The 12,892-nt window shown below is 41.1% G+C and overlaps 1 protein-coding gene across 5 annotated transcripts; it reads left to right on the forward strand.

Annotated features, from left to right (window-relative positions):
* The first annotated feature begins 321 nt into the window (after positions 1–321).
* LOC123156089 (cyclic nucleotide-gated ion channel 1) lies at positions 322–8,892 on the forward strand. Of its 5 annotated transcripts, XM_044574259.1 has the most exons (9): positions 322–568; positions 2,005–2,114; positions 2,614–3,145; positions 3,555–3,767; positions 5,618–5,729; positions 5,802–5,907; positions 5,990–6,101; positions 6,789–7,025; positions 7,806–8,892. In XM_044574259.1, exons 2-9 carry the CDS (start codon positions 2,086–2,088, stop codon positions 8,502–8,504), a joined length of 2,040 nt encoding a protein of 679 aa, XP_044430194.1. In that variant the 5' UTR covers positions 322–568; positions 2,005–2,085; the 3' UTR covers positions 8,505–8,892. The 5 variants fall into 5 exon arrangements, with proteins under 5 accessions (XP_044430194.1, XP_044430192.1, XP_044430193.1 ...); XM_044574257.1 differs by having other exon boundaries at positions 5,618–5,907; XM_044574258.1 differs by having other exon boundaries at positions 397–568; positions 2,002–2,114; positions 5,618–5,907.
* The last annotated feature ends 4,000 nt before the right edge of the window (positions 8,893–12,892 follow it).

Raw genomic sequence — 12,892 nt, forward strand, 5'->3', positions numbered from 1 at the left:
AAAAAACAAAAAATTCAGTGGAGAAAACTGGCTATTTTAGGTTAATTATGTCATGCCCTAAATATCTAACACAAATCTACCTATGGCGTACTGGTTAGCGGCTATGAAAGTCCTACTCTGCTCCCGAGTTCAACTGCTCCCTCATGACTAGTAAAAGCGAAAAAAGTAAAAAAAATCAGCGAGAGGAGCTTTCATCTCGCTCAAGGCGAGATATAGTCGCCGCGATAAGCGAGACATAGCGCTGCCCAAAAATGACGTCCAAATCTCGCAGAACTATTTTATTAACTGGGCCGGCCTGCTCGACGGCGTAGACTAGGCAGGGTCATTGTGGAGTCCACCACGGGAGGGTCCCCACAGCCACCCACTTTTCTTTCTTTCCCCCTTTGCTCCCTTCGTCCTCCAGTCCACGACGACCACCATTCCGCGGCAACTACCACCATGCCTCATGACCGCGAAGCCCCCGTCCCCCCTACCATTCCATCCCACCACCCGTCTCATTCCCCTCCTCCGTCCACCCGCCAGCCCGCCTAACACGGCGCAAGGAGAGCAAGCCCTCTTCAAACCCTAGGTGAGCTCCCGCCTCCCCTGCTCGGACCTGTTGCAGCCCTCGCCGCTCTGTCTTAAGATTCTGCGGGTTGATCCTGTGCGCGCTTAGCTCTGGGCGTGTGATTTTGCGGCGAGCTGGTGGCTTCTGCGCACTGCTGCGGGAAAAACATGATCGTACTTTAGTCTCTCTAGTGCTTGCTGCTTTCTGTCTGTCGTTAATTTAGTTTTTATCCAGTTTGAGCATCGAAGTTAGGATCTGTTGCTGTGGCTGTAGAGGTTGCGGGTTTGGGTTTGTGGTTGCCAAGTGTCAGGCGGAACCGTGGGTGTGCAGAGGGTTAATTTCAGCGGGGCTTAATTTGGCATTTTAACGTTACTCTGCTATACTTTTGTCTGCCCCAGCAGCAATTGGGTTTTCAAAGGAACATTCTAATCATTCTATAGGGTGACTCTACGGACACGGCGATTATTTTGTTCTTATATGCATTGTGTCTTTTTTTTTGTGGCCGAATTGGATGCACATGGAACTCAAGCTATGTTGGAAAACCTTTGAATCTATTTGTATGGTATTTATACTCGCTGCCTAAGTTACCTTTATCAGGCTGGCAAAATTTAACCACCTAGTGTTATCACGTTTACCCTTGTAAAGTTTATCAGGAGAATGTAAGGACACATATATTTAACTCGTGAGTCGTGATGATCTTGTTTCTGCTCGAGGAAGCCTAAGGGTACTTTGATCTGAAGCTAGCTGGCTAGGAGAATCCTAACCGTGCTAGGCACAGGAAACCATTTGGTAGCACTTTAAAGCCTTGCTGCAGGAGGAGAGCCGAATAGACTCTCCCGCAAGGCTGCACGAGTGAAGCCTGCGCCATTGTGTCTAACTCCCATGCAGATCATGGTTCTTCCAATTTAATACGGCTGGGATACTCTGAGATACTAAATAATAGAACATGCTTCTTTTTCTTGGCTATGATCAAACGATCAAGTTAATTTCTAGCAAGTCGGGCGAGGATCGAGCGCACCATAAATCATATTCATGCCGACTATGGTTCAATACTTACTGTCACTTTAGTAGTATTTGTTCACCAAGGTCCAATTGGAGGACAATCTAGAAGGAGCGGTGTACAAAAATCTTTGTATCTAAAAAATACATCTGTCCAGTATTTACTCTTGCTGTCTTGTTACCTTTATTTGGCTGACAAAATTTAACCACCTATTAGTTTGACTCTTATCCCTTATAAAGTATACCAAGGGATCATGGTCACCTATATTTCACCCGTCATGGATTTGTTTCTACCCGTCAAATCCTCTGAATCACCATTTATCATTTTATTTGATAACCTGGTTGACAATATTTAAGCTACCTCGCTGAACATTCCTGTCAGGTGTACTAAGGGATTGTTGTCTTGTTGTGTAGAAAGTTATTGTTTGTTGCTGTTACTTATACTTGATAATCAGCAGGGAACTCAATGAATGCAAATTCCACACCTTGAAGGATTGATCTAGCACTCTTGGCTGCTAACTGTTTGCTTGGTGGAGATAATGATGGAAAGAGAGGACAGATATGTTAGGTCAATTTCTTACACTCCCCCCTCCCCCTGCTGCTTGAGAAGTTTCCACAGAAATGGTTTGTCAAACTTACATCCTCCAGCTCTTTGTTATAGCAAGTTAGCAACACAACACATGGTTTTTGAGGAATTAACGCAACACATTACACATGTGAATAATAGTGTGGTAGTTCCTTAAGTAAACAAGAGTACATGGAACGTTCCGGTGGAGGCATTCTTTTGCCCTTCTTCTCTAATATATGATATGCACACTCGAGAAAAAAAAGTACATGGAACGTTGGTGCCTCTACTTTCATCATACAATGGTTTGATTAGTCCCTTTACCTCAAAATGGGTTAGCGGAATTCTCTGCCTCTAAAACTGCAGTTAAAGCTACACATTTTCTCTCTCTTTCAAACAGAACCGACACAAGTTTGTCTGGCTTTATGTAAAGGATGAATCACTGAAAAACTTTATGTTATGACTGTTCTGAGTGTTTTGTCTGGCTTGATGATATGTGCAGATTTCAGGACTGGAGATCAGAGCAATCTGTTAACTCAGAGAACACAGTTTCACCACGCAGACATAGTGTATTTAGATCACTTAAAGAAAGAACTGGTGGATTATTTGCATTCCTTGGAAACTTATTCCATTTTAAAACCTTGAAGAGATCAATGCTGGAAGACTGGAAGTCCACGCAAAATGTTTTTCACCCACAAGGACCATTTCTGCAAAGATGGAACAAGATATTTGTGTTATCATGTATTTTTGCAGTCTCTGTGGACCCATTGTTCCTCTATATCCCGGTTATCAGTGATAAAAATCCTTGCTGGTATTTGGATAGGAAGATGAAAATCATTGCAAGTGTCCTGCGCTCTTTCACAGATATATTTTATGTACTCCATATCATATTCCAGTTTCGGACAGGCTTTATCACGTCTTCCTCTACAAATTTTGGTAGGGGTGTATTGGTTGAGGATAGATATGCTATAGCAAAGCGGTATCTGTCAACATATTTTCTGATTGATGTCTGTGCTGTTCTACCCCTCCCTCAGGTACTATGCTATCTACTTGGTTAGGCTTAGCATGAAGCATTTGATCACATCATAGCAAATGCTTCTTTACATTTAAGATCATACACTATTTTATATGGGATTTTATTCATGTGGATGTGTGCCTGGTAGTGTGTGCATGAGAGCTATGTAAAAATACTTTTTTTTTGCCTGTTTCAAGAGTTATACTGTGTAAAAATACTTTTTTTTTGCCTGTTTCAAGAGTTATACTTATGCTGTACCAGTTCACATATTGGAGTGTTGGTTGTGATGAATATAGATTATGACGATGCTATCATTCTATCTGGTGATTTTTCTGTAATTTGCAGTTCCCATAGTGCAGTAAATATACACCTTTTTACTATTATGTCCTGAAGTCAAGCATGTAACCTTGATCAACTTCTGTTACCAGGTGATCATTTTGGTCGTTCTGCCTCCTCTTCAGGGCTCAAAGTTCATGAAAGCGAAAAACATCTTGATGATTATAGTTATATGCCAATATGTACCTCGGCTAATCCGAATAAGGCCATTATATCTTCAAATCACTAGATCTGCTGGGATAATTACAGAGACAGCATGGGCTGGTGCTGCCTTCAATCTAATAATTTACATGCTTGCTAGTCATGTAAGTGCTTAGTTCATAATTTCTGTATTGTGAAAACTGTAACTACGTAAGTCAGCTGTTCGTTTTGCCAATATGATAGTGATAGCACGAGCAGTTTCATGTACGGTAAGAAATTATGTGGACTAAAAAGTATGTGCCTAAGTTTGGCATGTGATTTTCCATTAACTTTGTCGATGGGGGCGACACAGTATGTCAGTTGTACAGCTCAATTGCTTCTCTTTTTTCCTTTTTTTATAATTGTGCATAACATCCACGGTGGTTTCCTATCTGTGTGAAAATTCTACTTGGCGCAGGAGTATTGGACAGTTAACATAATGAGTAGTAAATTTTCCGTGAGGGATAGGATATAAATGACTAAAAGATACTCCCTCTGTAAACTAGATCACTACTTTAGTGATCTAAACACTCTTATATTAGTTTACGGAGGGAGTAGTTCTTTTCCTTCATTGACCCTGATGGTAATTCTCATGTTTGTACATGCTCCTAATTTTGAGCTTTTTAGTACTCCCTCCGATCCAAAGTAAGTGTTGTTTTGGATCGGAGGGAGTACCAGTTTATACTGTATATAAGTCATAAAATTGTCTTGTTTATTTGCTGCATGTTGTTTCGAACAACTAATCACCAAAGCAAGGTGTATCCTGTACTTCTTTCGGTTAAAAGTATCCTTTACGTGAAAAAACCTACTGCATCTAATATATATTTCTCCAGATCTATCACTCTACGGAGTGCAAAAACTGACCCTTTTAGCATGATTTTGCTGTATCTGAGGGTACTCTCTCATTGTTCAGTCTTTGCCAATCTTAGATGGAAATGCTGGGGGCTAAGTGGATGGTTGCTCCATTTCTCTTTTTCCAGAGGTAGCCCCTAAAGTAAGGTTGGAATCCATTGACCGCTGCTTGCCACCAATCCACTAGATTATCGAAGTTTTGTGGGGCACATGGCGTCACACTTCAACTAGTTGAGGATTCTAGACCATACCTTCTGTACAAATAAGCATGGCACGCTCGTGTTGCCATCTACTGCTCTAGACTGCACAGGGGGCAACACTGCTGATGTGTCCATGTAAAGAGTTTGCAGTTGTCTATTCCCAACTTACAAATAAGGTTCGCGCAGCGTGTAAACGAGCTTGCTGATGCTACTAATGAAGGGCGTGAGGCTAACTATATGGTAGTCTGTTATTATGATTCAGTGTAAAATACGTCATTATAATGCTCAAAATATGTAAGGATTTTTTACCTAGAGACTGGTTGTAAATAATGCTGCAAATGTTTATGCAAGACTGCAAGAGCATCCACCCCCTAGGAATAATCTCGTAAGAATTGTAAAATATTTTGGGCACACTTGGAAGATGCAAGTGTTACCCAATTCCGATGGGAAATGAACTATTTTCTGCAAAATTGCTGAAAATCCGTTGTACCAAACATGCCCTTGATAAGCTCTGCACCCTGTCGAGATATATTCTAGCACATATGCACCAATTTCCTAATAGCGTTGCTAAGGGGTATTTTTGCACTGGTTTCCACTTTTTGCAGTCTATTCAAATATTTTCTAATAGTATTGGTTTATTATACAAGTCTTATATAAAATAATATTATCTTATAATTTTTGTTAACTTATTATTATTGTTATTTTCAATGGTCAATTACTCAAGTTTGTATATTCTAGGTCATGTCAATGTCTGAAGTGACACCTGTTATTAAGTGAAGGTGTCATGTAGCATTTTAGGTTGATTTGTATGTCGTCATCTAGTTCTATATTCAGCATAATGGACTACTTTTCAGAAGTGCAAATGTGAAATGTAACTAAGCTTCAATGGCTAAATGTTTACCGGTAATCTTTAATTGCTGCAGGTCCTTGGAGCAGTTTGGTACTTGCTTTCTATTCAACGCAAAGATGCCTGCTGGAAACAGAAATGTAGTCTAAATCCTGACTGTAACCCTGCATATCTATACTGTGGGAATGGTAATACGAATGCTGAAAATGTTTTCTTACGGAGTGTTTGCAATCCAAGTATAACCACAGACAATCTTCCAGACCCACTCTTTGGAATCTATCTGCCAGCTATAAATAATGTTTCGCAATCAACAAATTTCTTCGCAAAATTATTTTACTGTGTCTGGTGGGGTCTGCAAAATCTCAGGTTTGTCTAAAGACGAAACTGCACTACATAAATATATTTAAATTGTATAACACTTATATCTCTCTTGGTCTATTTAATGCAGTTCGCTTGGCCAAAACCTCAAAACAAGCACTTATGCTTGGGAGAATTTGTTTGCAGTTTTTGTCTCAATATCCGGCTTAGTTCTGTTTTCACTTCTGATCGGTAATATGCAGGTAATAATATGTGTCACTGATAGCTATAAATATTCTTATTCATTTTCTCTATTTTAGTTCAGAATTGTAGATATCTTTTAAATAAAAATAATAAATATCATCCTTGAAAGTTATTGCATCAATAAAACTTGCATTGGAAACAGAAACATGCTAATGTTTTATGATTCTGTTTCCTCCATGATCAATAGGAGATCTGGAGTGCTAGACTGTCGCTTAAATGTGTTCCATGACAGAAGAAATATTTGTTATTGAATTACATAAAGCCAAAAAACTGTCCAACTAATCTTGAGAAAGATGGACTCATCTTGGCGGTGACTTGTGAATACTATCATCATACAGATAAAGTCGTGGAACTATGCCACATGCTATACCATTATGACTAGTGCGATAAACCAATATAGTCTTGGCACAAAAATGTTTGATTTTTCCAAATAAGCATAGCAAGAGGTTAATTTCTTATTTCTAACACACACACACACACACACACACACACACACACACACACACGAATAGGTTAATTTTTCAAGTTGTGTAATAAGTAATACAAAGGTTGTTTCAGTTTCTCTCTGATATTGAAATATCAATTATGTCGTTATTTGCGTACAAGTGACTGCTGTGCTGTTTGGGTAGCTAATTCATGCTCTAAGTGCTTACTATTTTCGTTTGTCCCCTTTGCTACTTTTACAGACCTATTTGCAGTCAGCTACTCTGAGAATAGAAGAAACGAGAGTGAAAAGCCGCGACACAGATCAATGGATGTCATATCGGCTTCTTCCTGATAACCTCAAGGAGCGAATACGGCGTTATGAACAATATAGATGGCAAGAGACAAGCGGGGTTGATGAAGAGCACCTCCTGATGAACCTCCCCAAGGATCTTAGAAGGGCTATAAAACGACATCTTTGTTTATCACTTCTCAAGAGGGTATGTTCTTACAATATACTCCCTCCGTCCAGAAATACTTGTCGCACAAATGGATAAAACTGGATGCATCTAAAACTAAAATATGACTAGATACATCCATTCCTCCGACAAGTATTTCCGGACGGAGGGAGTACAAGTTTCTGATTGCAGAGTAACTTGCTGCACTGGCAATAAATACTAATGCTAGTCCCAATTTTAAGGAAGTTTTCAAAAATATTAGTTAATTAAACAAACAATGGAACTATATACACCCAGTTATAAAGTCATGAATAATCCATATTTCTTCCTGTTGCACTTTACTCTTTCCAAACAAGTGTATCACTTGAGCTGTAACTGTTAATTGTTAATCCCAGGATGAGCCAGTTTTGGAAAATATGCTCGTCAAATAAACGGTTGAGCTATTTTTACACCGAATGATCCAAGTTTTGACTTATGAATGATTTGTATTGGTTCTTATTAGGTTTGCATCTTTTTAGAAAGGTATCCAATTGGATACGGTCATACAGTGCTATTATCCAGCCTTTGTTTCTAATCTATGCATCTGAAGTATTGCCCATTTATTCATGTGTGATCAGTATCATGGGTTTACATGACCCTGTAAAGTTTACTAGCACTCTAGCAACTAGCATGCTGTTTCTTTGGGAGACACTCTCTGCACACGTTTTTAAGTTTTTAAGGAGACCCTGGACTTTAAGGTAGCAACTTTTTGATGGTGATCTGATGTATTGATCAAGATCTTGCTCTTTTGGTTACCCTGAATGCGTCCTTTTTCATTTTCAGGTTCCAATGTTTGAAAAAATGGATGATCAGCTCTTGAATGCCTTGTGCGACTGCCTAAAGCCTGTTTTGTACACAGAAGGTGGCTGCATCGTTCGTGAGGGGGATCCAGTAAATGAAATGTTCTTTATCACGAGAGGAAACCTCATGAGCATGACGACAAACGGTGGGAAAACTGGCTTCTTCAACTCTGATGTTCTGAAAAGCGGAGATTTCTGTGGTGAGGAGCTTCTTACCTGGGCTCTTGATCCCAACTCAGCAACCAGTCTCCCCATCTCAACCAGGACAGTGAAGTCAATGTCTGAAGTCGAAGCTTTTGCTTTGATGGCTGAAGACCTGAAGTTTGTGGCCACACAGTTTCGACGGCTACACAGCAAACAGCTCCGGCACACCTTCAGGTTCTATTCGCAGCAGTGGAGAACTTGGGCCGCTTGTTTCATACAAGCGGCCTGGCACAGGCGCTGCAGAAAGAAGATGGAAGATGCTCTGCGCGAGAAGGAGGAAAGGCTGCAACTCGCGATTGTGAATGACGGTTCCACTCCGCTCAGCTTCGGTGCGGCAATATACGCTTCACGTTTTGCTCGCAACATGATGCGGATCTTGAGGAGAAATGCCACCCGGAAGGCCCGGCTGCAGGAAAGGGTGCCCGCAAGGCTGTTGCAGAAGCCAGCAGAACCCAACTTTTCTGCAGAGGAGCAGTAGTTTGCATGAATGCCTTGATGGTGTTATTTTCTGCACGATCTGTGCGGTTGCATCGCTGATGCTGCTTACGGTTTTCGCTAGCGGTTCAAAGGCGGGCTGGGGGATCGCAGTAGCGTGATGATTGAATGATGATATATTGCTACCTGGTCTCGACACTAACACTAGATTTGCTTGTATATCACATATAGGTAATGGTGTGATTTGATTAGTAATCTGGTCTTTTGTACTACTACTTTGTGCATAGCGAGCGCAGCCCAGTCCTCTTTGTGTAGGATGCAAACATAGTCCCACTGTGTTAGCAGTTGATAAGTGTATTTACCCCCAGATGCAAACTCGTATGTGGACTTAAATAACATAGAATTAAATGGGTTCTTACATTATTTCCCTAGACATACGTGTTAATGTCTGATCCATTATGTTAAGTTTATACCTGCAACTTAAAACAGACAGAAAACTGTGTGATCCAAATTCCAGTACTGTGTTGGGCTTTACGATGCTATCCACCTCTAATACAACTCGTTCTCGTTTACTCATCTTTCATGAGCTCTTATATATACCGGTTTATACATACCCCCCTGCAGCCGTTTGAACTTTTGCCTCTGTTTTCATTATTTGTGCTCTTCTCATGTGTCTTGCCATGAACAGATAATCTGTTGGCTTGGGATGAACTTGAACCACCACCAACACCATTAGTTTCATTTTCTCTTTGTAATGCAAAGCTTCATAAACCTCATTAAGGGTGAGAGTATCACGGTCGTATACGATTGCATCTCTAAAATTGGTGTAAGAACTTGACAGTGAACATTATTAAGCCCATATCTTCGGAAGCGGATTTGTAGCACCCGGGTGCTCCACACCCCTATACAAATATTAAATTCAAAAAAAACCGAGAGATTTAAAAAAAAGGGATTTTGGGATATCTAACCTGAGTCCCCGTGTGAAATTTTGTGAAAAAAAAATACTAGGAAACTTATTCGTGGCAGAGAAGACAAAAAAATTCTATGTATAGAATAAAACTGTTTGGATGGATTTATTTCCAGACGGTATTTCCTTCTCTACAGATACATTTTCTTGTATTTTTTCACGAAACTTCATACATGAGTAGATTGAGAACCCAAGTTTGATATCCCCAAATTTTGGATTTTTAGAATTTTTTGGTGTTTTTTACGTTTAATATCGTATAGGGGTGTGGAGCACCCAGGAGCTCCCTTGTATTTTCCCATATCTTCTTCGTAGTTATCATCCTTGCTACTAGATAGATACAATTTCTTTAAATCATGTGATTTAAAACATTACCTCCCTTAGGATAATTGAAGGGATAATTGTGCAGGAATAGTTTTTGATTCGGATGCATCTTGATAGTAAAACCTTTTGTCATGCATATATCTTTCAGCTTCAATCATAGGGCAACAGTTGCTTTCTCGGTCAAGACTTTGTGCAAAATATTATTTTGCAAATGGATTTGAATTTGTGACGAAGACTTACGGTCTTTTCTCTTCTTCTCACTAGTCCAGCCATCTCTCTTTTCCGAATCCATCCAGTGTATCGTCATAATCGGCTTGTGCTAGCAACGGTCGTGTATTGGCTTGTGGAGAAACCTTGTATTACGATCCAGCCGTGGAAGGTTGTACCTCATGGTGACCGTCAGTCGATTAATATGTGTACGCAAAATAGTGCAAGCTGGAAGCAAAAAGAAAGTCTTTGACGAATTAATTTGCAATGCGAAATAATAAGAAATAGATAGCACCTGGTAGCTCTCGGGACTTAACCGCCACAAGGATAGTACCAGTTCAGAGACTCATGGTTGATCCTCCGCTTTGCTTCGATCGATGTGTAATGCTGGAACTCTCATCAGGGTGGTCTGACGCGTGTCCTTCTGTTTGTCTGGGAGACTGGTGGATTGCGGCATCTTCGCCGTGGATGGCGGCATCTTCGCCGCGTGGTTTGCTGAGGCGGGGCGCTGGTTTCTGTTTGGCAACGATGATGGTGTCGAGAGGAGCTCGGGTCGCGGCGTGGACTTTGGTAGTCGGTTCTTCCCGGCGTGTCCGAGGTGCTCTTCTGTGGGCACTGTCGGCGCAAGTCTTGCATATTTCCCTGGTGAGGCTCATCGTCAAAGTCGGAGCTGTCAGTTGCTTGCGCGTGTGGCCATCCGGTGGCATTGTGCCGTCGTGGCTTCTATACAGCTGTTTGCAGGTTGGCTTCGAGGCAATCGGTGATGACAATGACGCTTGCGACTCCTCGGCGAATGCCTTTCTTCTTTGTAGCTTTGTGTCCCATGTCGGTGGCCAGGTTGGCCGATGGTGCCCATGTCATGTGGGTTGAGTTGTATCAGTTTTAGCCCGGTTTTCCGCGAATTAACCGGGCAATTCTCTCTTCTTCTTAATCAATGAAAATGATAAATCTTTTGCCTCATTTAAAAAAAATGATCCAGAACTTGGCAACCATGAAGGACGACCTTCTGTACTTCCTTTTGATCGAGTTTCGGCATGGATTCTTAGGTCTTTAATTTACTAACATGTGTAATATTCTTCAAAAAAATTCCGTGTAGAAATTTCATTCGGTAACAAATGTGAAGATATTTTTCTATGGCATATGACATGTGTTTCGCTAGTAAATCGAAAACCTTAAAATACTTGCCCGGCATTATAAAAAACCTGACCAGACGGAGTACTGAATTTGGATCACAAATTCAGGACAAAACCTTCCAATTTCAAGAGAGAGAAAATAGTCAAACTGTTGCTTGAATTTTCATTGCTGTTGTCCAATGTGCAGGGCTGGTTTCCTTCTATGGGTCCCAAGCAATACCTACTTGGATTTGTAATGAAACTAGGCGCTAGTGTGCTGGGTTTGAATTATCATCATCCTGCACAAACTATGCGCAGTCTTGGCCTCTCGGGGGCACATCAGTCACCGACAAGCACGTTGGCAGGTTTCGTTTTCCCCTCGTTTCACAAACGTGGAAACCACACTGGGAGCGTTCGACGGGCCGTCAATCTCACGATGACATGTCGTGACGAGCCGCGTCTGCACGTCCACATCCGGATGGACGACGTCGACCCCGCGAATCCAGCACCACATCCACATCTTATCCACTGATCGCGTCCGTTTCCTATCCGATTGCACCATCTATGCAACAGACTCGCCAACTTGGCAAACTCACCACCATGCATGCATGGGAGACAAGCACATGATCTCTTCAGTGCATTGCATGGCTGTGCTGCAGCAAAATGAGGCGCACCAAACTTGACGCCCCCATCGCCTGCTTCACGTAGCTGTCCACCACATGGTCCTGTCTGGAAAGATAGAAAATTGCGGACATGTGTAAATTGTTGAAGTTGCAAGGGATGTGTACAAGCACGGCCCAACTAAAGGTGTATCCCTGTAGCCTCATATTCTTTTCCGTGTTTTATCTAATATAAAACGAGGCGCAAGCCATTTTCATCATGGTGTCTCATCCGTTGCAAGCCTGCAACCAAAGCCTGGCTTATTAGACGCTCGTGTCTCGTGGTATTACTGGGGCTGAAAGTGGGAGCATACCGTAGAACCAACGAAACCCTTCATCTGGACATGCATGACATGCTTCGTCAATCTACTATCCTACGCATGGAAATACTTATGTAGGTATGATGACAAGATCCAACTAACTTCGCCCGTGAATTTAGTTAGAAACCTATACACGTTTTTTTTGGCCAAATGGCAAAAGACAGCCAGTCAACTCTTATAGCACTGATCCTTGAAGAAACAAAAAATTACACACAACACTTTGAAGAAACCAATCTCCTGCCTTAACGAGAGTATTTAATCCCACCGTTCTACACATGCATAGCACTAGTTTACCATGCAAAAACTACGACCATGTGATTTTTTTAATAGGAAAAAGATGGTGTAACATCATAATATAATGGGTTACATGTATCACGAGTAACAAATGTGATAGGGTGGGTATGGGCATCTATAGCATCCCTTATCCTCTAGAAAAGCTAGTTTTCTTTATCTAGCAGATCCGTGAAACTTAATGGCCAGAAAAATAATTTTTCCATTTCGTCCAACCATTCAAATTTATAGCACTTTAATGCAAAACTTAAGAATTCAAGAACAGACGATTCATTCTCAAAAAAAGAACAGACAGTTCATATACATATTTAATTTAATGGTTTAAACTGAACCATTCAGATTCAAACACAACATACAGTCCACATGAACTAAGAATCCAAATAAAGCGGAGCGAAATTCTTTTTCGATAACTAAGAATGCAAATAAACATGATAAAAATACAAGAATCAAGTGCTATGAAGTCTCACATACTCAAGGATGAGATCTTCCCCGATGTGAACATAGTCATCGATGACGGCCGAGCATCTATAAGCAATGACTCGCACGGTTGATGG

The sequence above is a fragment of the Triticum aestivum genome, chromosome 7B (genome assembly GCF_018294505.1).
Source record: "Triticum aestivum cultivar Chinese Spring chromosome 7B, IWGSC CS RefSeq v2.1, whole genome shotgun sequence".
NCBI lineage: Eukaryota > Viridiplantae > Streptophyta > Magnoliopsida > Poales > Poaceae > Triticum > Triticum aestivum.